The 22,484-nt window shown below is 46.1% G+C and overlaps 1 protein-coding gene across 15 annotated transcripts in view; it reads right to left on the bottom strand.

Moving 5' to 3' along the window:
* Nucleotides 1-22,484, bottom strand: part of NAV2 (neuron navigator 2) — a 741,392-nt gene that overhangs the window by 248,863 nt on the left and 470,045 nt on the right. For all 15 annotated transcript variants that reach the window (XR_009249837.1, XM_058688453.1, XM_058688452.1 and 12 more), the window contains 2 exons: nucleotides 21,235-21,352; nucleotides 10,297-10,349 (listed from right to left, as the gene is read on the bottom strand). Coding sequence is in view for 14 of the 15 variants with exons in the window: in XM_058688453.1 (XP_058544436.1) it covers nucleotides 10,297-10,349; nucleotides 21,235-21,352 (171 nt within the window). In the remaining variant the exon portion in view is untranslated. The remainder of the gene's footprint in view (nucleotides 1-10,296; nucleotides 10,350-21,234; nucleotides 21,353-22,484) is intronic.

Here is a 22,484-nt window from a genome sequence, read left to right as displayed (position 1 = left end):
GGGAGGTGGATCCAAGCATGAGGCCCAGATGGCTGTTATATAAACCACAGTCTACATGGTTATAAATTACCATCCGATTTCCCTCTCAGCTCAAAAAGATGTGTAGCTATTCTTCCTTCACTTACCCTCATATTTGCTAAGTTCTTCAACCTTACCGAGCACCATGTTTGCCACTCATAGTGCCTCAGTCCTAAGGCTGTGCTGAGAATTCTTAAGTAAATATTCACAAAGCATCTACCAGTGCCAGGTGATGGGGACAGGTGGACAGATGCAACAGTGCCCTCAAAGAAGTTAATGTCTACTTGGACATTGGCAGTAGAGTACAATGCGCTAAAGGATTATTGCTTCAATTTTGCAATAGAGGAAACCAAGGGTCACACGGGTTAAGTGAGCTAGAAGAGGTAGTAGAGAATGCACTTGCAGGCTCCAAGACCACAGCCACGTGCACGATTCAGATCTTATCCATGCAGAGCTTACTACAGTGCTCAGACAAGTGGATGTCTACAGCAGCTTAACCTTTCCAAAAAAAGCCAACTGACTGGCTCATTCAAAATATTTACATTTCAATAAACCCTATAGAGATCCTCTTAATTTTTTAAATTTTAAACAACTCCGCAAACTCATTTATGTTTAAATGCATGTTTGCACAGGCAGAGCCCAAAAGAGACATTTTGTACTTGGCTTGAAGACAGCGTTGGCAAAGTGTGGTCACCAGGCAAGCAGCATCAGCATCACCCAAGAAGCTTGTTAAAAATGCAAATACTCCAGCTCCACCCCAGAAGTCCTGATTCAGAAACTCTGGGAGTAGGACCCTGTACTGTTTTAACAAGCACTCCAGGTGATTCTCACGCACACTAAGGCTGGAGCAGCACTGCCCTAGGAGGCTTTGCCAAACCAAACACTACTTCCCTTATTGATGAAAATAATCGGCGATAATGGTGTCTTTCCCACACACCTTTATCATGAAGTGAAAATAGAAAACTGTGAGAGATTTGAGAGAATTTAGGACAACTCAAGTTTCTTTACAGCATTTAAAAATACAAAATCCATCGGGGCGCCTGGGTGGCGCAGTTGGTTAAGCGTCCGACTTCAGCCAGGTCACGATCTCGCGGTCCGTGAGTTTGAGCCCCGCGTCAGGCTCTGGGCTGATGGCTCGGAGCCTGGAGCCTGTTTCCGATTCTGTGTCTCCCTCTCTCTCTGCCCCTCCCCCGTTCATGCTATGTCTCTCTCTGTCCCAAAAATAAATTAAAAAAAAAAAAAAAACGTTGGAAAAAAAATAAAAATACAAAATCCATATTGCATATTTGACGTATTAGAATTTGATGTATAACGTCACCCCCACTCTCTGGGAAGTTGTTGGACAGTTGGGCCATTATTTGTTGAGCTCACTCATCTAAGAAACACGGGCTGAGCACTTCCAATGTACCTAGCACCATGCCAGGTGCCAAGAATATGCAGATTTTTATTGAACTAAAAGATGAAAAACACTATACATATTATAAAGTTTTGATGTCATTAAATAACAAAATGTGACAAAGACCTCAAAATTTATTTAAATGTGCTATTAGTTACAAGACAAAAGTGCATTAGTTGAAGAACACAATACCTACACATAAGTATATGTCCACAAAGAGGTCAGGAATACCTGGAGCCCAACTTCTAATTGGCACTTGTGGCTCCCATGACAGCTTAGTGTCTGAAGTGACCTACAACAAGGACGTCCAGTACTGAAAATGAAATGTGGGGCTGTGTTCTCCCCATATTTCCCCACAATGACCTGATGTAAACTCAGTACAAATGTGGAAAACTCTATTCTGAAGTGTTCTAACAATGGAAGCGACTTCCAGCCAACTCAGAAATCCAAGGAGCTTGCAGTAGCAAAATGAGCCTCTGCTAGCAACCCAAATAGCTTACTGTCCAATATAGCAAGAAATATTTTGGTTGGTTCCCAGAGAGTATTGGTTTCATACTGGTGCTTCAACAGGTGGCCAAAATTTAGTGGCTTAAAGCAGCCTAAAATTATCTTACAATTCCAGAGGAAAATCATTCTCGGTGAGCTTGAAAATCAAGGAGTCGGCTGGCTGTATCCATTCTGGAGGTTCTAGGGGAGAATCTATTTCGTCCTCTTTTCTAGCTGCTAGAGGAGACCTGCAGGCCTTGGTTCATAGCCCCTTCTTCTGTCTTCAAAGACAGAATAGCATCTTCCAATCTCTCGCCCCCCACTCTCCCTCTGCTCCCATAGTTAAATGTCCTCGCTCACCTTCTTGCCACCCTCTTAGAAGGATTCTGGTGACCACACCGGGCCTGCCCAGATGATCCAGGATGATTTTCTAGTCTCAAAACCCTTAACTTAATCACACCTGCAAAGTCCCTTTTGTTATGTAACCTAGCATATTCACAGGTTCTGAAGATTAATACGTGGGCATCTTTGGGGGTCCACTGTTCACCCTACCGTACTGGGTGCCTACTTGGGAGTATGAAAAACCCTTTCAATGCACAATAGTTAGGATATACAGGACCTGTAAGCGGGGAAGGGAACGGACATGAGACGTGCTCTCTCCACGAGCCAGGACAATGCCAGATGATTATCATCCCATCGCTCATCCATCCCTGGCAGCAACCCTAGGGGGCAGCTTCCATCATAACCCCCCTTTCACAGATGAGAAAGGCTCAGATTTAGTAACTTGCCCAGCACACATGCCTTGGGATGGGAGACCCAAGTCTGCCTGATTCCAGTCTCCTTATTCTTCTTCAAACCAAATCTCCTTCCCAAGATGGAAGGCCTCATCTCCAGGCTCCATCTAGACCTACACAAGTGCGAGTACTACAAATGTAATCTTTGTACCTCCGTGTCACATTCCATCTTTTTTCTACTTCAATTTCCTTATATGCAGAATAGACTAACAGTTAAGGAAACAGACTCTAGAGTCAGGCTTCCAGAGTTCAAGCCCCAGCTTGTCACTTATTAGTTATGTGACCTCATGCACACTACTAAATCTGTTTCTTTATCTGTGAAGTGAGAATAAAGGTAACTGCTCTCATAGGGTTTTATGGAGCTAAAATCCATCAATGCAGAGGTCTAAGACATTGCCCAGTCATAGGTATATAGGATAGATGTTTGCTATTCTAATCACGTAAGAACACAGAATCCAGGTCAAGGGCCATAACCCCAGGCTCTGCAGCACAAGTGGAAAAGAAGGAGACATTCTTTAAAAAAAAAAAAACACATTTTTAAAAATCTTTTTATTTATTTTTGAGACAGAGACAGAGCATGAGCAGGGGAGGGGCAGAGAGAGAGGGAGACACAGAATCTGAAGCAGGCTCCAGGCTCGAGCTGTCACCACAGAGCCCAACGCAGGGCTCGAACTCACAAACCGTGAGATCATGACCTGAGCCGAAGTCAGATGCTTAACCGACTGAGCCACCCAGGCGCCCCAAGGAGAGGTTCTTTAACATGACTCACACTTAGCTTCTGGCAGAGCGCAGCATCAGGGTCTAAGTTCTCCAAGCCATTTAGTGGAATGACAAAATCTATTTCCCATTCTAGCAAAATAAAAGGAGTTAAAATATGTAAAGCACTTTTTTTTTTTTTTTTAATTTCTGGTCATAAGGACACCTAAAAATGCTTACCTCAAGCAACATAAACGAACTTAATAAACTAAAAGCTAACTGCAATGTCCTATGGATAAGCTGAGAAAAAAAAGGAATTGAGAAGGAAAGATACTTCTAGGGTAATGCTGGACAACTTATAATACCCACATGGCTGCTCAGCCATAGACAAGGATGAAGAGTGGAATGTTACAACCCTTCAGTCACATCTTAGTCTTTCCATCCATCCGTCCGCCCGTCCATTTAACGTTTATTAAACGTCTACTAGACACCAGTCATCTAAGTACATCCTAAGTTAGGATACTCAGGTGAAAGACATGGCATCTCCCTCAAGAAGATAATTCAACCACAAGGGAGTGTTATGAGAAATGCAGGTACCTGGGGACACCCAAGCCATCAGGCATCTAATAGATCTCAACTCCTTGAGATAACGATTGACCTGAAGGTTAAAGGTTACATGATCCAGGTGGGACAGTCATCAGATCTTCCAGGCAGTCTGGAGAGCATGTGGTAAGTACAAAGACAGGAGCACACAGTCTTCTGTGGGCACCTCAAGTTCCAGTATGCCTGGGACGTAGAGGATGAGTGGCCGAGTGGCAAGAAACGCTGGTAACTCGACTGTGAAAGATTTTCCATGTGTGCTTCAGAGTACGGAAGGGGAAAGGAGTAGCCGAGGAGGGTTTAAACAGAGGTGTGACCAAAGAGGCAGAGAGAGAGAGAGAGAGAGAGAGACAGACAGACAGACAGACAGACCGACCTGGAAGTTGCCTCCACATTGAAAGAGACTGCTGGCCAGAACAGTACCACTGAGTGAAGTGGTGGATGCCACCTACTAACCTTGGCCCTGGACTCTTTCCACTTTGCTTTAAATTTTAAGTGGCCTGTAGACTTTTCTTCATTCCTTCTTGGTTCTGGAACATGTGTGTGCCCTTAGGGTGGTGTAAAAATAGGCCCGGGGCCCGGGGAAGAGGCAACTCAGCTGCCCAAGGAGCTCAGACACTCCCTAGGCATGTGGCCTGCTTTCTCTCAGCTGTTAGGAGGGCTCAAGGTCACTGGGCCTGGAAACCCGATTCTGTTGCAGATGGCCTTCCCGTGGCCCAGGAAGCTCTGTGGAGAACACAGCGGGAGGTACCTGGCGCCAGGGCTCCCCAACGCCATCTTAACGGGCTGCCTCTCACTAGGGGCCCCTACTCCTTTTTCAGCTCTTATGGATTCATCAACAGGTCAACTCAGGCCCTTTCCAGAAATACTCCAGCTCTTCCCTTCTGCTGATTCTGCTGTATGCACACGTGAAAAATAAGAGCAGGGATTGGGAGGTGCAGACTATTTTTATTACACCCCTTTTCTGCCACAGAAGTCAACACCATAACTAGACAGACTTGGTTCAAGCTCCAACTCTGCTTCCTAGGTCAGTAATCTAGAACAACAACAACAAAAAGACCTTGAAAAGCCTCAGTCCCATGTACGATTTTTGGGGGGGAGGGGAAAAAAAGGAATTCTGCTCATGCAATGGAAGTTTGAAAACTACTGCCCGGTCCTTCTCTGTGTCTATGTGCTAACTCCCACGGTCTTGGGAACTCAGGGCTACCATTTCCACGGAGACCCCTGAAGGACAGGGCGGGGTGCAGAGCTGTGCCCAAAGCACCAGGGGCACTGAAGTTTGGGTCTGTGGAGCCGTAGGGGACACGTAGGCCAGCCTCTGGGATCTACAATCTGCTCAGGCCATATGCAAAATTCTGGGGTGTGTGCAATCTGGGAAGGAGGGAGCCCTAGCTTTCCTCAGATTTCCAGAGGACTCCATGTTTCCAACACATGAACTACACGCACAAATCATCACCAGAGAAACTACCACGTTCTGAGTGCTGCTCATAGGCGAGGAGCATGAGGGTAGGATCACCTACCTGCAAGGGCTATTGGGAGGCTGGCGGGAGAGGACGGCTGGGCAGCACTTAGCAAGGCACCTGGCACAAGGCCGACACTTTACAGGCTCCAGTTGTATTTTATCACGGTGATCAGTATTCTCCATTATCATCTCTTTTACCACCTCATTAGTACTACAAAAACGTTTTGAGGGACGTATCATCAACCCCACTTTATAGAGCAGGAATAGAGCCTTCAAAAAGGTTCACTAGTGAGCTCAAGGCCACAGAATAGCAGAGAAGGAGCTCGAACTTGGCCTGTCTGGTTCCCAAGCCCAGCAGGCCCTCAATCTAGAAGCATTAAGTGAAGAAGGCAGAGCCCTCCCGGACAGCTCAGGAGGAGGCTGTGGGCTGGAAGCCCCCAGATGACCCCGGGCCTGAGATCAGCAGCCAGAGGGGTAAACAGGCCTGGGGCTTTCCGCTGAAAGGGCCAGCAGGCCTTGCTAACTTTCACCTCTCCTAACCGACAAGAGAAAGTCAAGCCATGTAAGATAATAATGATTAAAACGGAAAACCACTCCCTGTGGCAGCCATTCCAAGGCTCTAAAGTGAGGCCCTGTCTTGGAGTACAGGGTTCAGGTTCGAGGAGGCAGGCAGTGCCCTCGGGCCAGGCTCCAGGCAAGGTTTCTCCTTCCAAACCATGCAGAACTCTGCTGAACTCACCGCTTGAAAGCCAAAAAGATGCCTCTGGGTTGCCATGGCAATGCTCAACAGACAAAACATTTTACCCGGCTCTGACGCACACACACAAACTTATTTAAGGGCCAAACGGATGGACTGGTGGGTGAAAGGGGGTGGGAATGTTTCCACGGCTCCGTCTCCAAGGATGTGGCCCCCACGGTGTCTAGGTCAGCCTGAAACCGGGCAAAGAACTCCTTCAACACAAGCTGAGGCCAGCTTGCTAGGGAAAGGAAGTCCCTGCCGTGCCTGTCTTGTCACAGTCACAGTCTCGTCCTAGGAAAGAGTGACAGTATATGCCGACGGTCCCGGCTCTGCCTCTTCCTGGGCACAGCCTTTCACCACCTGGCACTTCATTCTCTTCACCAGAAAGGGGGGCATGTTGTGCAGGCCCACAGCAGAGTTGGGAGGACAGGATGTGCCCGTAAGTATGAACGGTCTCACAAACCTCACAGCACTGTGCAGATACAAGTTAGTGCTGATAGTAAAATCATGGACGACCATTTCCCACCAGGTAGGGTTCTCACCTCCCAGATCCCATGATTGAACTTCCCTCCACAAGGCTGGATGACCATGGGTATTTCCCTTTAAAGAACTTCACTCCAGGGGGCACCTGGGTGGCTCACGTCAGTTAAGCATCTGACTTCAGTTCAGGTCACGATCTCATGGTTCGGTTCGTGGGTTGGATGCCTGCAACGGGCTCGCTGCTGTCAGTGCTCACTTTGGATCCTCTGTCCCCCTGTCTCTCTGCCCCTCCTCTGCTTGCATGCTCGCTCTCAAAAATAAACTTTTTGTTGCTGTGGTTTTTAAAATTTCACTCCAGGACCCAACAGGAATTGCCCTCCCAAAATGCGGTGATCCGGGTAGTGATGATGAATGCGGACCCATCCCAGACCCAAAGACCTCCCTGCCCATGGGGTGTGTTGTACTCTGTCTCTTCCGTGCCCCACTCCTCACCTCAGAAGAGGAGTCTCACCAGAGACAGCTTATGGCACTGCAGCAGGACCATCAACAAATGATGATCCTGGACATCCTTTAGTAAAGAGATGCCCCAGGGATGTGAATCTTCTTCCACCTATCACTCCCCCGTGGTGCACCCTCTTACGTTTCAGCCTCCCTCCCGAGAAGTTATTCTTAAACCTCCCCTTGTCCTCAGATGGAACGGGCCCCACTGTGCCGTGCACAGAGGTCTATGGAAACAGCTGCACTGTTATTCTCTGGTCTCCTGGTTCCTTAAGGGCAGGGATCACATCTTGCCCACCTGAGCATTCACTTGGCCCACCCCAGTGCCTGGCATTGGTCGGCACTCTGTGAATGCTGACTGGCAGGCTGCAAGTGACAGTGCCACACCCATCATGTCTGTGCATCAGTGCCCTTGGGATTTTCACGTCCATATGCCACAGGCATCTGCTCTCACTTCCCCATCCTCCTGGAAAAGGACATTTGAAGCAGAGCCTGGAGTGCAAGAGTTTGAGACCTGAGCTCCTCAGCAATCTAGTGGGTCAGAAGCAAGGGGGCTGGGCCTCCTACCCACCAAAATCAAAGCTCTTGGCCCAACCCCCAGATTAGCTGATGGACTGAACTTGCCCCTTAAAAACTGGAACAGCATCCATTCCTCCTGCTCTGAAACATCGTTTTTCTTTGGCTCCATTACTCAAGGCCCCTGAAGAGTCCCTACTTTCTCAGGGAGTGAGCACATCAGCTCTGCTGATTATTTTCAGGGAGGTGCAGTTACCCTCTGAGCAGGTGCACTGCCCAAGTTCTCATCTCTCTGTAGGTCATCTCCCTTCTACCAACATGGTGCTCCCCACATGCTTCCCACTCGGTTTCCTCCAAATCTGTTATCATTGGCTGCCCTAAATAAAGCCTCCTTTGGAGTCTGACCTTCTAGGAATCCAGAAGTGGTGGCTCACCACTGTGCCACATCCCCAAAGGATGCTTCCCATGAGTAGAATTGCATTAACTCTGTATATGCCCATACGGATGCGCGCGCGCACACACACACACACACACACAGGGGTCCTCGTAGATGGAACACCACCCATGCTGGTCTAAGGAGCACTTCCTGCGTGCTCTAGGGGAGCTTCTGCCTTAGGCATTTGTCATAGTTCGTGATGTAGGGAAAATGACAATAGCCCTGTTGTCTTTATCATCTTTCTCATTTCCTATAGAACAGAATGACTGCGGTGGTGGCTTTCACATTTTCCTGGACTCACATCCTGTATGAAATATTCTCTGCTTCGTTCACCACCAGACCGTGTCTGCCTCCCTGCCCTTACGCTGGAACTAATTATCACCGACAATTATAGGATTTTATATTCCTATGTTCAAAAAAAAAAAAAAAAAAAAAGAACACAGGCCATAAAAAAACAATACTTTCACAGCTGAAAGAGTTAGAGAAGCCACAAAATTGCATCGGTGCCATGGTAGCATTTATAAATAACATTTTGCATGAAGAGCTAAATTTGCACCACGGAATCTGAGGTGGCAATATTATTTTATAATCTTGAAAGTGGACTTTAACACCTCCCACAGAAGGCGCAGAAAATACAGAAGTGCCAAAGAGAATAAAAGGTTCATTGCCTTCAAATACCAGGTCTACACATGCATCATAATGGGCTGGGACAAATGCATCGGTATCTTTCCCAGGGGAAAGTACTGCCTCTCTTTCGTGCGAAGAGAGGACCTACATGTGTAAAATGCTTACCCTAAATTAAGTCTTCTATCTTCCACATTTTCCCAATTATTAATATACTAGACAGCTGCAGTAGCTCTAACAAAAATAGCAGCCAAGCTTTTCCAAAAGTCAAAGCGGCCAGGGGAGATCTGCATGGGGACTTTCCTATGTAAGGAGTGGTTGCTCTCTGGAGCAAACCAACAGAAAAAAATCTCCAGTGAAAGGACAAAAAAAAAACAAAAAAAAAAACCAAAAAAAACCCAAAAAAACCCCCCACAAAACCAACAGAAAACTTGTTTCAAAACGTAAACTGAAAAATGACTCCCATCACACCACACACACTCCTCTTTATGGTAAAAAATAAAGGTCACCGAAAAGGCTGTCTGGCCGACTCATTGGCATTAACAACCCTGAAAATTAAGAAGTAAAACCAAGGATCGCCAATCACTTTGCTATACTTTGGAATGACACTATCAAATTGTGTCAACTCAAAGGGAGTAGGGGGAGGTCAGAAAAAACAGATTATGCCTTTTTTTAGTTTTAGATTTCTGAAAGCAAATTAAGATCCTGAAAAAAAAAAAAAAAAAAAAAAAAAAGAAAGAAAGAAAAAAAGAAAAAAGTTGCCCTTAAATTGCCACCTTCATATGTCAAGCAGGTAGGACCATCATCTTAACGAACTGATATGTACAGAATTCGTGTCAACATTCACATCTGAAAAGCACGATGAAGGGAAATATCAGGTATTAAGAGCACTGCAATTTAACATGCTCTGACCTCAACAGTGATCATGAATGTTAATTCAAAGATTATGAGGACACATAACAAGAACAGATGTTAAAAGATTCATTTGTTTTTGTTTTTTTTAACAGCTCTAATATCAGAGCTTAAGCAGATCACACCAGAGAGAAGATCCCTTGTCAAGGTCACATTAACAATGGTCTGGATAGTATCGTACACTTCACATTTCCTGCCACCGTTCTGATTTCACACCATTCCAACCTTTGAAGGCAATCAGATCACATGCCCCCATTTCTGAGCAAGACGCCATGACCTCATCTGTGCCCTAGCACCATATACACCAACAGAAACCGCTGTGTGTCTTTGAGAAAGCAGAACTGAGTCCCAACAGTCCAAATTCTCAACAAGCGTAGGTTTGCACCAGGTCTGCATAATGTGTTTCTACAAGAAAGACAGGGAACGTGAAATGCTGACCTAAGACTCTCTGTAAAAATCATGGCCACTTTTTAGTAAATGCCAACAAATATCAGAGAGAAGCAGAACACGGCTGTTAAGTTTATTAATATAATCCCTTAGAGTAAAGCTTACAGTGTCGCTGTTTCCAAGACGGTCACTATCATTGAGAGGAAGGGCTACTTCCTTAATATAAACACTCACCAGCCATGTACCACTTACCATTTGTGATCTGTTCTTGGGACAGCCATTGATGTCTTCAATCTTCTCATTGGCTGAAAAAGGAAACACAAGTCAGAAAAATAAACAATCATCCCCAACACCTTGAGTAGTGATGTTCAGAACGCTTGAGGCCAACCAAGTCCTAAGGCCCATCCTGGGGTCCGTCCAATCAGCGCAGGCATGTGAAACGCTGAGCCGCAGCTAGCAAGCTTCAGGACTTACTCATCCAGCCACCGTCCTCCAGGGACAGCTGGGGCAAGGTCGTCGGCATCTAAAGCAGAGACAACTGCATTGACGACAGTCTTGGAGCACTGGGACATCACAGAAATGTGTGGAGACTGGGAAACAGAGCTCTGATTATGCTTTCGGCTCTTAGACAGCTACGACCTCCCCACAGAAGATGGGATGGTTCAGAGTGGGTCAGTCCAGCTAGAACTCCACTCCTGGGGACAAAAGGCACAGATGAAGTATCTTACCTCATCCTTTCCTTTTACTTAATTAAAACAAAATCAATTCCAGTGTAGTTAACATACAGCATTATAGTTTCAAGGGTACGATATAGTGATTCAACGGTTCTGTACATGACTCATCACATGTACTCATGTACTTGTTGCTCATCACAACAAGTGCACTCCTTAATCCCCATCCCCCGCCCACCTCCCATCTGATAATCATCAGGTTGTTCTCTGTAGTTGAGTCCATTTTTTTGGTTTTGTCTCATTTTTTTCCTTTTGTTTCCTAAATCCTACCTGAGTGGAATAATGTGGGATTTGTCTTTTTGACTTTTTTCACTTCGCATTAGATTCTCTAGCCCATCCATGTCGCAAATGGCAAGATTTCATTCTTTATGGCTGAATAATATTCCATTGTGTGTTTGTCCATCTTTATCCATTCATCTGTCAATAAAGATTTGGGCTGTTTCCATGGTTTGGCTATTGTAAATAATGATGCCATAAACATAAGGGGGCATGTATGCCTTTGAATTAGTGTTTTTGTAGCCTTTGGGTAAATACCCAGTAGGGCTGGATCGTATGGTAATTCTATTTTTATTTTTTTGAAGAACCTCCATCCTGTCTTGCAGTGGGGCTGCACCAGTTTGCATTCCCACCAATAGTGCACAAGGGTTCCTTTTCTCCACATCCTCACCAACACTTGTTTCTGGTGTTGTTGGTTTTAACCATTCTGACAGGTGTGAGGTGATCTCATTGTGGTTTTGATTTGCATTTCCCTGGCCAGTTGAGTACCTTTTCATGTGTCTGTTGGCCGTCTCACCTCATCTTTAGCCAGAAATGCTAATATTGCTTACTACAAATAGGATTACTAATAATCCTATTCCCTCTGTGTGGTAGCACACAGAGAAAATGAGAGAGCGAGACTTAAAAGGGATGCATCCCGGGCCACATAGTGAGTCCAGGTTAGATCTGAAACATGCTCCTAAAGTCATCATAGCACCTGGCTATTTAGAGAAGTGGGAGAAAGAGGTTGTGTTAAATTAACTGGAAATCGATCCAAGTGACAAGGAAGAAAGGCCCAGGTTCCCACAGTGAAGTAAGGAGGAATCCCTATAAGACACAGCCCAAGCTATCTATGGTGGGTGCAGGGGGGTTTCAGTTTGCCACAGCAGCACTACATAAAAGCGACATAGGTAGAGGTTGGGGCACTAGCCTTGGGAGGCAAAGATACCTCCACGTTTGAATCTCAGATCTATAGCTTCTTAGCTGTGTGATCTCAGCCATGTCCCTCAACCTCTCTGGGCCACAGGTTCCCCATCTATAGGATGGAGCTAATACTACCTGCTTTAGAGGAAGAGCTATGATAGACTATAGGATGCCAGAAAAATACTTCATGCAGTGCCTAGCACACAGTAAGTATCCTACAAATGGCAGCTATCATTTACCCAATAATACATACCATCTATGTAAAGTATATAAGATATGAATTTCCTTTCTGAAGTCTCCATCTGAATTAAGCCCACAAACTCAGCTAGGAGTCCACAGTCAAGCACTGGGGTTCTGCTGCCTCTGGGAAGCCCCTGTAAGCTTCCTCCCCAGTCCCCTTGGTCCTTATACTTAGGGTCCCCATCCCTAGAAGAAGAAAGCACATGCAAGTCTCTGTTCTCTCAGCACTGTGTACCTTCCTCTGTTTTGGTCTGAATCATTTAAGGTGTAACTCCTTTTCTGGTCTCTGCCAGCTATGCTGTTGAAAGCCTGGCAGACATATAGATTTTGGTTTTCACATTTGTGTGTTCGGGGCTCAAGAGGTGCTTACAAAATCAAATTTCAAAAACAAACAATCATGTCAGATTTTAATGAATATGATGCCAAAAATCCCCATGAAGACGAAAGATATTAAAAACTATCTGAAAAGAATAACCAAAGTGTCCCAAGCTCCAATTTTAGAACTCCTGAATCTAATACATAATACAGCTCAGCATTACCTCATTTGGACTCCCCCCCCCCCCCCCGGTGTTCTCTACCTCAAGAAAGAAGGGAGAAATAAAGCTAGTGTCAAGAAATTGTTTAAGGGAGAAGTGGGGGAGAGGGGAAAATGGGGGATGGGCACTGAGGAGGGCACTTGTTGGAATGAGCACTGGGTGTCGTATGGAAACCAATTTGACAATGAATTATATTAAAAGAAAAAAGATTGTTTAAAAATCTCATTCCTAGGAGATAGTCTGGTTAGTATACATTCAGCCTAATCTACACCTTCTTTAGAATTTGCTCAGGTTAACAGATATTCCACCCTATGATCTACCTTAGAACATGTCAATCTTCAGAGATCCAACTCTTTAAGAACACTGGGATAGACATTTTAGGAAGCCTTTTCTACCCGTTTCCCTTACCCCCAAAAGAGGTGCCATAAAGCCTTTGAAAAGCACATGAGAAATGCCCAGTGAATGGGATGACTCATGGGTATCTGTTCTTTAGTTCACTAGAAAATGACAGAATTCCAATCAGTCAGAATAGGTCACTAGCATGTCAGCTCCAGAAGAACAAGCTTTATCACCTGCTTCCTATTGTAACCCCAGAGCTTAAGACCGTGCTGGTCACACAGAAGCCAACTCGAATATTTGTTGAAAGGAGCTAAGGAATGAGTATTCTGAACGCTTCAAAGAATCAAAGTTTTACTGCCTATTCGGAGGCAATGGTCTTTTCACTTGTCAATACAGAGGCACATACTAAAGATGAAAAAAAAAAAAAAAAAAAAGATCCTGAGCAAATGGCATGCCTTCAAACAAGGGAAATTATGGCAGGCCTGCACTCAGACCCTGGGTTTTGATATACAACAATAGAGAATAAATATGTGGCTTCTGAGAATCCAGGCCTCTCAAGGTATCTTCCAATTGGATATTCATGATGGCCAAAGTCATAAGTCATTAGATTCTGATCAATACCCAGTTCAGCATTAGGTCATTAGTGCTCATTCAAGTATAGGATGGATAACTGCGATCTTAGGAAATCATTTTAAAGGTTCTTTATATACCATCTAGATAAAAATGCCAAAGGACTTGGTCTAATTGTTACTCTACTTCCTTTTTGTAGTCTTTCACCTAAACCACAGTCAGGTGCTGCCTGAATTCAAATACTGCAGCTCCTAGGAGCTTAATGCCACTTTACAACATTAGAAATAAACCAATGGAGTGGAGCCTATGGATGACCACTCTAAAGAATATGCGGGAAGAGATCAACTAAATGCCTAAGCCCAAACTCAAAAAGCTTAATAAAAATGCAAAAAAAATATCTTGAACCTCCTAGTTTCCAATTTCATGTAATTTAAATACTTCTCCTTTGCTTAAATTCTCAAGAATTTCCATAACTGTCATAAATACTCAGAGCAATAACAGCAGTTCTTTTTCTGCCAAAAAGGAAGAAGAACTTGGTTAACTTGTGGTAGGGGGTCTTTGGCTGCAACACAAAAGTAGATAACCAAAGAAGCAAAGACATTTGTCCCCAAAGTCTTCAACTACGATTCGAACTGGCATCCCTAAGTGCCAGTGCCCATTTATGTATTCTAGCAGGTTCAAGACCTTCTCAATCCATGAATGCGGTAACCTGCCTGCACACAAGGTGACAAGTTATTAATTGGAAAGCTTCAGTGCACTTTTCAAGTAAGGAGAGTGGCATCAGCTCATTGCTTTCCAGCGGACTTCTTTGGAAGGGATGAGAACATTTCATATGCATCCATGCACAGGGCAGCTGGCAGCCCGGCCAACAGGAGAGAGAGAAACTGGCTGCCCAGAAAGGCAGAGGACTTACCCAAAGACACACAACAGTAGCAGGTCATCAATGGAAAGAGGGCACAATCCAAGGTGTTGTCTGAATTTCCTGGTTGTGCTCAGAGGCCACCCAAATGGTGATGGAAAATGGGCTGCTATCAGCTCTCGTCACCTCTGATGGGAAATCTCTTCCCCTATCCTCTGTCCTTGCTTCCTCCTTCTCTCCAATCCTCTTTTGTTCATCCTATTTCCCTCCTTCTCTCTCTTTCATCCCTGCCTCCCACCCCTTTTCCCCTACCCTCCTTCCACCCCCTTCTGGCATTCTCCCTGAGTGACAGCAATGTAAGCTGGAGGAGGGAGGCCTGTCTCTCCCTCTTGATTCATGCTGTTTATCCTGGCCTCATAAACCTCTCTAATAACTCATGGCGATGGCACCATGATGGGCTGGCAGGCAACTGCCGGCTTTGGGCAGCTCATGACTCCAGAAGATAATCACACTAATAAGAGGTTGAACAGAGACCGGACCCTCGGTCACGGAAAGCAGGACACGAAAGGCAGGAGGGAAAGATCCAATTCTGCCTAAAGGGCAGAAGCGATGGTATAAAAGCATGGGCTCCAAATCCTCCCACTACCCGAGAAACCCAACTCCTGGGATAGGTAGATGGACTCTAGAATTGATCTATCCAGGGTAGCTGAAGACTCAGGAGCAGTGTCTATGGTTAACACTTCAGCGATCCCTTCAAGCCACACATCTGATCATGGCACTCCCCGCTGTGAAAAATTAACTCTTCAACCACTAGCCTCGGTGCTAAGGCAGAAGCCCAGAATTCGCTGCCCTGTGCCTGGCAGCCTGCCTGATTTTGCCTCGTTGACCCTTTGGCTCTCTACCCCCCCAAGCATCTCTGCACACTCTTCATCTGCCAGGAATGCCCTCCTGACTGCTCCACCTAGCTAACTCCAAGTTTGAGGTCTTGGCTTAAAGGTAAAGTCCTCAAGGAACCCTTCCTTGATTCTATCCCCTATACTCTATCATGGGTCAGGTCTCACAGCACCACTGGTCCTCAATCATTATGTATTATACTCCCCAGCCTAGATAAGGGTTGTCCTCTCAAAGGGACCATCTCTCTGCCTGTAAGTTTTGATGGGCCTGCTCTTATTTATCTATCATTTTTCAAATTTGTTTTGAGCGAGAGCGAGAGCGAGAGCGAGAGCGAGAGCGAGAGCGAGAGCGAGAGCGAGAGCGAGAGCGAGAGCGAGAGCGAGAGCGAGAGCGAGAGCGAGAGCGAGAGCGAGAGCGAGAAAGTGAGCTCATGTGCAACCCATGAGCACAAGCAGGAGAGGGGCGTGGGGAAAGGGAGAGACAAAATCCTGAGCAGGCTCCGCACTGTCAGCGTGGAGACCGATGTGGGGCTTTAATTCATGAAACGCAAGATCATGACCTGAGCCGAAACCAAGAGCCAGTCAGGTGCCTCTGATGGGCCTTCTTTTCAATGTGTTCTTTTCTCTACTTTGAAGTAACTTCGTGCTGACAGAAAAGTCACAGGAATAGTACAGAAAATCCACATATACCATCCATTCTCATGGTATGGTATCTCCCTCCCTCTCCTCTGTATGTATGTATGTGTGTATATTTTTCTGAAATCATTTTAGTTTAGACGACATAGATCATGTCCTTTGCCCCTTATACTTAACTAACATCCTTGTTCTTTGCAAATATATACTATCTCATGGTACAATTAGAACATTCCAATTGTGCCCAACTGCCTTAAAAATGTCCTTTATAGCATTTTAGTCCCCTAATCAGGATCTAGTAGCACATTTAGTTGTCACAGCTGTTAAATCTCCTTTATATTGGAACAATTTCTCAGCCTTTGGCTTTCACAGAAGTGATAGTTTTGAACAATATAGGCCTTTTTTTTTTTTTTTTTTTTTTTTTTTTGGTAATAGAAAGTTCTACAATTGGAGTTTGTCTAAGATTCCTCATGATTAGTTTCAGGCTTTCCATCCCTGACTGGAATTCAACATAAGTGATGTTATGTTCTTCTCAGGGCATCCCATCAGCAAGCACAGGACATCCATCTACCCCCCTTGCCAATGATACAATTTTGATCTCCTGGTCATGACATCTGGATACTCCCCTGTGTGGATACCTTCCCCTTACAACTAATAGGCCATCAGCGGAGAGACACTTTGAGACCACGCAAATAGCTTGCCCCTCAAACTTTCTCCTCCAGATGTCAGCATCCATGGATTCTTGCCTTAACTAATCTTTACCATCAGGGTTGCAACTTCCTCTGTATTTGTTAGTCAGTGTTCTCCAGTACAGTGAAGTCTGGTCTTCTCCCGATAGATGTTTCTGTCGGTACAGATTCCTATCCCTACTATATAGGAATTCCTAGTTTATTTCACAGTTCTAATCCACAACTGTCCTCAATTTTGAGGCTCCTGGCTCAGATTACGGTCATTCTTCATAGCCACAGAGGGTACAACTAGCACTTACAGGGAGATACTACCAAGGAGGGTGGATTTTGACCTAGTCAAAGAAAAGGTTCAGAAGGATTCCAAATCGCCATCAACAGAACTAGCTGATTGGGGAAGTAGTAAGCTGCCCATCACAGGAAGTATTTAACGGTCTGTTGACTGCTCTTTCTAGAAAAAAAACCATGTATCAGGTTGGGGCTTTTAGAGATCCCTTCCAAACCTTTGAGTTGAGACCTGCGACAGAATCCCGGAAAGGAAGAGAGCAGGACATCTAGTTTAGAGGCATATTCAGAAGAATACTAACTGCTGACAAGGGAAAACATCCAGCCACCCGTTGGACACAATCCAACCAGGCTTGTAGAAGCAGGAGCTGCGATGAGTGAAAGTCTAATCCCTAGTCCTCTTGATTTTTCTTGACCATCATTGCACACCGGCCGCCATGTTAAATGCCAGGAGCCGAAAAAGACCACTCAGACCCAGGCCCAACACAGAAACCAATGGAATGATAGAGGAGAGTCCCTCCAGCTCTGCCTGGGGGAGCTAGGAAAGATAGGGACTTTTCCAGAATGAGTGGGGGCTCATCAGCCAAAACAACTGCAACACCAAAATTCTGTCCAGCACACAACGGACTCCAATTCTGGGAAAATCTTAGACCAACAGAGATACACACGCACATATGTGTATGTTAAATACATACACACATACGTATGTACCTTTTTACATTTTATTTTAAAGGACACGTGTGGGAGAAGGCATGGACTTCAAAGTAAAGAGTACAATTGGTCAATAGTTCAGCATCCTGGTCAGAAAACGCTACTCCCCTCCTACACCAAGAGATGGGTATTCACAAGACCCTCAAAGATTAAATGCTCTGAACTGGCTGATAAACAATCTAGAGTAGTCACGTAGAACTCCTATGTGTACCTACCTTTTCAGCTCCTCACTTTCTGGGTCTCTGTCCTCTACACACAGAGGACAGGGTGTAAGCCCAGTAAAGTCCAGGGCAGAGACAGAGGTGCTAATGCCTGCCTTACTCATAGAGTCCCCAGCACAACCGAGCCTCGCTTGGAGGGGCGAGGGAAAGCAACCTGGGGGCCTCACATGCAGCCGCCCGCTGGGACTAACTAGAGGCCCTGGAACTGGTCCAGTGGCTTAGGCCTAGAAAGGTCACTGTCTAGGCAAATTCATATCATCTCAATACATTCAGGGAAGCCTCACCGTGAGCAAGGATAAAAACTGTGCTGGCAGACATTTCCGTAGCACCATACTTCGTCAATTCTGGACACCCGTGCTACCGTTCACCTCTCCTGAGCCCTGACAGACCTAACGCATCTATCATGCACACTCTAACACGGACACCAAAGCCTTGTCATCCTCATACTCCTACCTTTCTAGAGGGCGGTTACCAGGAACACTGGTTTCCAAACACGTTTCATGTTCGATACCTACCTTGCACTTCCTAAGACTGCTACAAAAACCAGGCCATGCCTATTTTAAAGATAGAGAAACAGAGGCAGCGGAGGAAAAGGGCTCGGAGGGCCCATGGTTGGAAGCAAGGAAGCTGGGATGAGAGTGAGGCCTCTTGCTTTCACCCTTTCCCCTTTATCTCTTGCTCCCAGGGCTGGAAGCAGAGAAGGTCCTGGCAGAAATCCTGCACCGCCCCAAGATTCAGCCACAGTCGTGCTGCTAACGTATCGAATGGGACACGGCTGATGTGGAGATCAAAACTCCGCTCAAGTGCAAGTCCTCTCTTCTCTGAGGACCTCACCAAGAAGATGCTGCTCTTTCTTCCAAGGTTACAGGCCTTGCACACTTGTCTCTTTATTCCTAGCTTGGAGCACAATGCTGGCACACAGTCAGGACTCCAGAAATAGTTACTAACACGAAGTGAAGGGAGGCAGATTCTTGTACTGGGTTCCGTATCTCTAGATTGAGAGGGGAGATACAGGATATAGCAGAACAAGGAACAGAAGCTTTAGAAGCAAAATAACCCAGGTTAGAATCCCCTTGCAGACTAGTTGGGTAATATTGAGCTGAGACTCAGTGAGCCTCAGTTTTTGCAACTGTAAAATGGGGTGAATCTCGCCTACTTTGTAGGGATGTTGAGGAAACGGAAAGAAATTTGTCAAAGACTAGCATGAGTGATGAAGAGTGCGAGGAAGAAAAAATAGGTTCCAGTCCAAGATGGCCACAGAGGAAGGGGGAAGGGGAGGGGGTGGAAAAGGCAAAATGGGTGAAAGGGAGTGGGAGATACAGGCCTCCAGTTACAGAATGAATGAGTCATGGGGATAAAAGGCACAGCACAGAGAACATAATAATATAATTGCATTGTATGGGGACAGATCGTAGCTACACCTGCAGTGAGTATAACATAACAATGGAGTTGAGTCACTATGTTGTACACCTGAAACGCACGTGACATTCGGGGTCAACAATTCTCAGAAAAGCTTGTAGGGGAAAAAGCGTGGGAGGAGAAAGAGATGAAAAGGAAGAAGTGTAGTGGACAGACTTCTAGAGGACCCCCAACTCTCCTCCCACTCAGCTTCAAGCCCTTGTACCATCCCCTCGCATCGAGTAGGACAGGACCTGCGATTTGCTTTTAACAAAATATGGCAAAGGACATGGGATGTCACTCCTACGATCATGTTACATCGTAGATGACAAATTGCTAGCCAACTTGCTCTAGAAACTTTCTCCCTTTCTGGCGTTGAAAAAAATGAAAGCAACCACACTGGTGGCAGGAGGGGGTGGGCACCTGGGTGGCTCAGTTGGTTAAGCAACTGACTTCAGCTCAGATCATGATCTTATGGTTTTTGAGTGCAAGCCTCACATCGGGCTCTCTGCTGTCAGCTCAGAGCCCACTTCAGATCCTCTGCCTCCCTGTCTCTCTGCTCCTCCCCTGCTCACTCACACGTGTGTGCTCTCTCAAAAATATACACAGACATTAAATAAAAAAAACAACCACACTAAGAGATGCACATGGCAAGGAGCCGAGAGGGATTTCTGAGAGCTAAGACTTCCAGCCAACAGTAAGAAATCAAGACTTACCTCCTATAACTGCAAGGAAGTGAATCCTGCCAACACTGAGTGAACCTGGTCCCCTCCCCAGTCAAGCCTCCATGTGAGGACCCAGCCCAGGCCTACATCTTGACTGCAGCCTTGCAGAGGCACCGGCCAAGCCACGCTTGCATTCCGACCCCCAGAAACCACGAGACGATACGTACATGCAAAGTGTGTGGCCATGTGTTCCATGGCAAGAGGCAGCTAACACAAGGGGGGGAAGACAGAGAAGGGGAACCAGGCTCAAGCTCATCTTAAGAAACCCATCTTAAGACATCAGGGACCCTTGTATCTGAGTGGCAGCAGTTCTCCAAAAGTCATCAGCCAAGGCCAGCTTGCCTATGTTTTTAGGTACAATCTCCACAGATGTGAGCAGGGCTACAACTATTAAAGGCCACTTTTCTCACACTGGAACGATAAGCAACTCTTCCAAAACAACACATGCCCAAGGGGCTGGGGCTTCTGTCCTTATGCCTTTTCCCTGGGCATGAGGCAGCCACAGAAGCTGCCAGCGACAACAATCAGCCTAATGTCATCTAATTGACCTCCTGCCTCCTGAGTCTGAGCTCTCAAGCAGGGATGCAGGGGGCACTTCCCTTAAGTCTTAAGGCTTGAGGCAGAGCTGTGCCCAGCCTGTGCCTGCCTTCCCAGGGAGAGCCCTGTCTCCCAAGCATGTGGCCCCAGCTCCCTTCCCCCAGTATTAAAACCAAAACCAAGCTTCTGCAAAATTCAATCCTTTGATTTCTCAGTCCCAATTAAAGTTGGCAGGACTAAACCAGTCGAGTAGTGCATTTTTTTGTTTTTGGTATTTACCAAATATTTGGAAATACTTATTTCCAAAATAACCCATTAAAAAAAAAAAAAAAAAAACAAAAACATCAGAGGGGGGAATGGAGAGCCAGACAGATCAGGGGCAAGAAAGGGACAGAGAGCCCTCCCCAAACCACCAGCACTTCCCTCCAGCCCTTCTCAGAGCATCAAGGGGGTCCTCTTATCGGAAAAAGCAAGCTGGCACCCACGACCCCCAAGCACAAAACAGAATCGAATAAATGGTCAACCCACATGGCAGAAACACTGTATTCTCCTGAGATTTCAGTGTGCCATGCCCCTTGCCCAGCTCAACAACCCCTTCTAGGTCTCCACCGTAACTCCTCAATCCCCGACGTAAAACCCACTCTTACCCACAACCTGGATAATCTGAGCCAGGAGGACGCCGTCTGTCACATCTTGCTGGAGGTCCTTGATGAGACGTTTGTGGCCCGACTTGGCTAAATAATGATTGGCCCAGTCCGTGTAGATCTGCAAAAACAAAAAAACCAAAGAGGCAACTTTAGGAACCCGCTCAGATCCTATCCCGTGTCAGAGGCAGCTGCTGGGGCCTGCGCAGCAGCCAGGGTCCCACCAGCTCGCTACCCTGGGCCAGCCGGTGACATTAACATGCAGAGCCTCGTGCTGAGGGCCATTCAGCTACCCATAGCCAGGCTTTCGCCTATTGAGAGCTCTGCCATCAAGAGGCAGGGAAAAGCTAAAGAAAGCTTCAAAGCATGCAAAGGCCTGAATGGGATGGGGACACAGAACTCAACAGTCTGCTCCAGACGGCTTTGAGAGGCAGTGCCTCTAAAGGCAAGAGAAGCCTCCCCCGCCCCACCGCCATCACCCCCCTTCCCCCCGCCCCTGCCCATCTTTTTCTCTTTATTGAGAAAACGTATGGGGAGGTTACCACCCAACAGGCATCTTTTAATGGGCCATTTCAGGGTAAGGAGGGCTATTGAGTTAGCAGAGCTCTCAGGAGCCTGGGTCCCTTGTAAAGAAGCCAAGTACACAAACACAGAGCCCCTCAATTACTCGTGTGTGAGTGGCGTTATTTACGGCCTCACGATCGCCTCGAATGTAATCGGTTTCGTTTAAAAGCCCAGCATCATTTTCACTGTTGGGATTCTGTGACTAATAAGAATTTTAAAAACCCAGCAAATTCTGACATATTTAAACACAGCACTGGTGCACACAGCATCCTGAAAGGCAGAGGCTAGGTCACCCGTGGGATCAGGAAAGCAGACCCCCTTCGGGGACATACAGACAGACCCCCTCTGGGGACATACAGACCTGCTCCTGTCACAGAACTGTCACTACAAGAGAATCTTTTCTTGCAGAACAGCACAAGAAAACTCACCTGAGATCTTTCTCCCTAACTGGAAAAAAAAAAAAAAAAAAAAAAAAAAAAAAAAAAAAAAAAAAAAAAAAAAAAAAGGCCAAAAAACAAAATTAGACACCTCGTCAATTTTGAGTGCTAGGTTCCACAGATTTGTGAGTCTACGGAGGGACATGTAGGCCCTATAGATCGGCACCCTTTCTTCTCCCCTACGGGGATACGAACAAATGACTGCTCAAAAGAGAATACCGTACCCCTGCTGGTCCATCTATTAGTAACAAG

This window comes from Neofelis nebulosa, chromosome 10 (assembly GCF_028018385.1).
Source record: "Neofelis nebulosa isolate mNeoNeb1 chromosome 10, mNeoNeb1.pri, whole genome shotgun sequence".
NCBI lineage: Eukaryota > Metazoa > Chordata > Mammalia > Carnivora > Felidae > Neofelis > Neofelis nebulosa.
The sequence above is the reverse complement of the archived record's forward strand: the minus strand, read 5'-3'. Positions and strand labels throughout refer to the sequence as shown.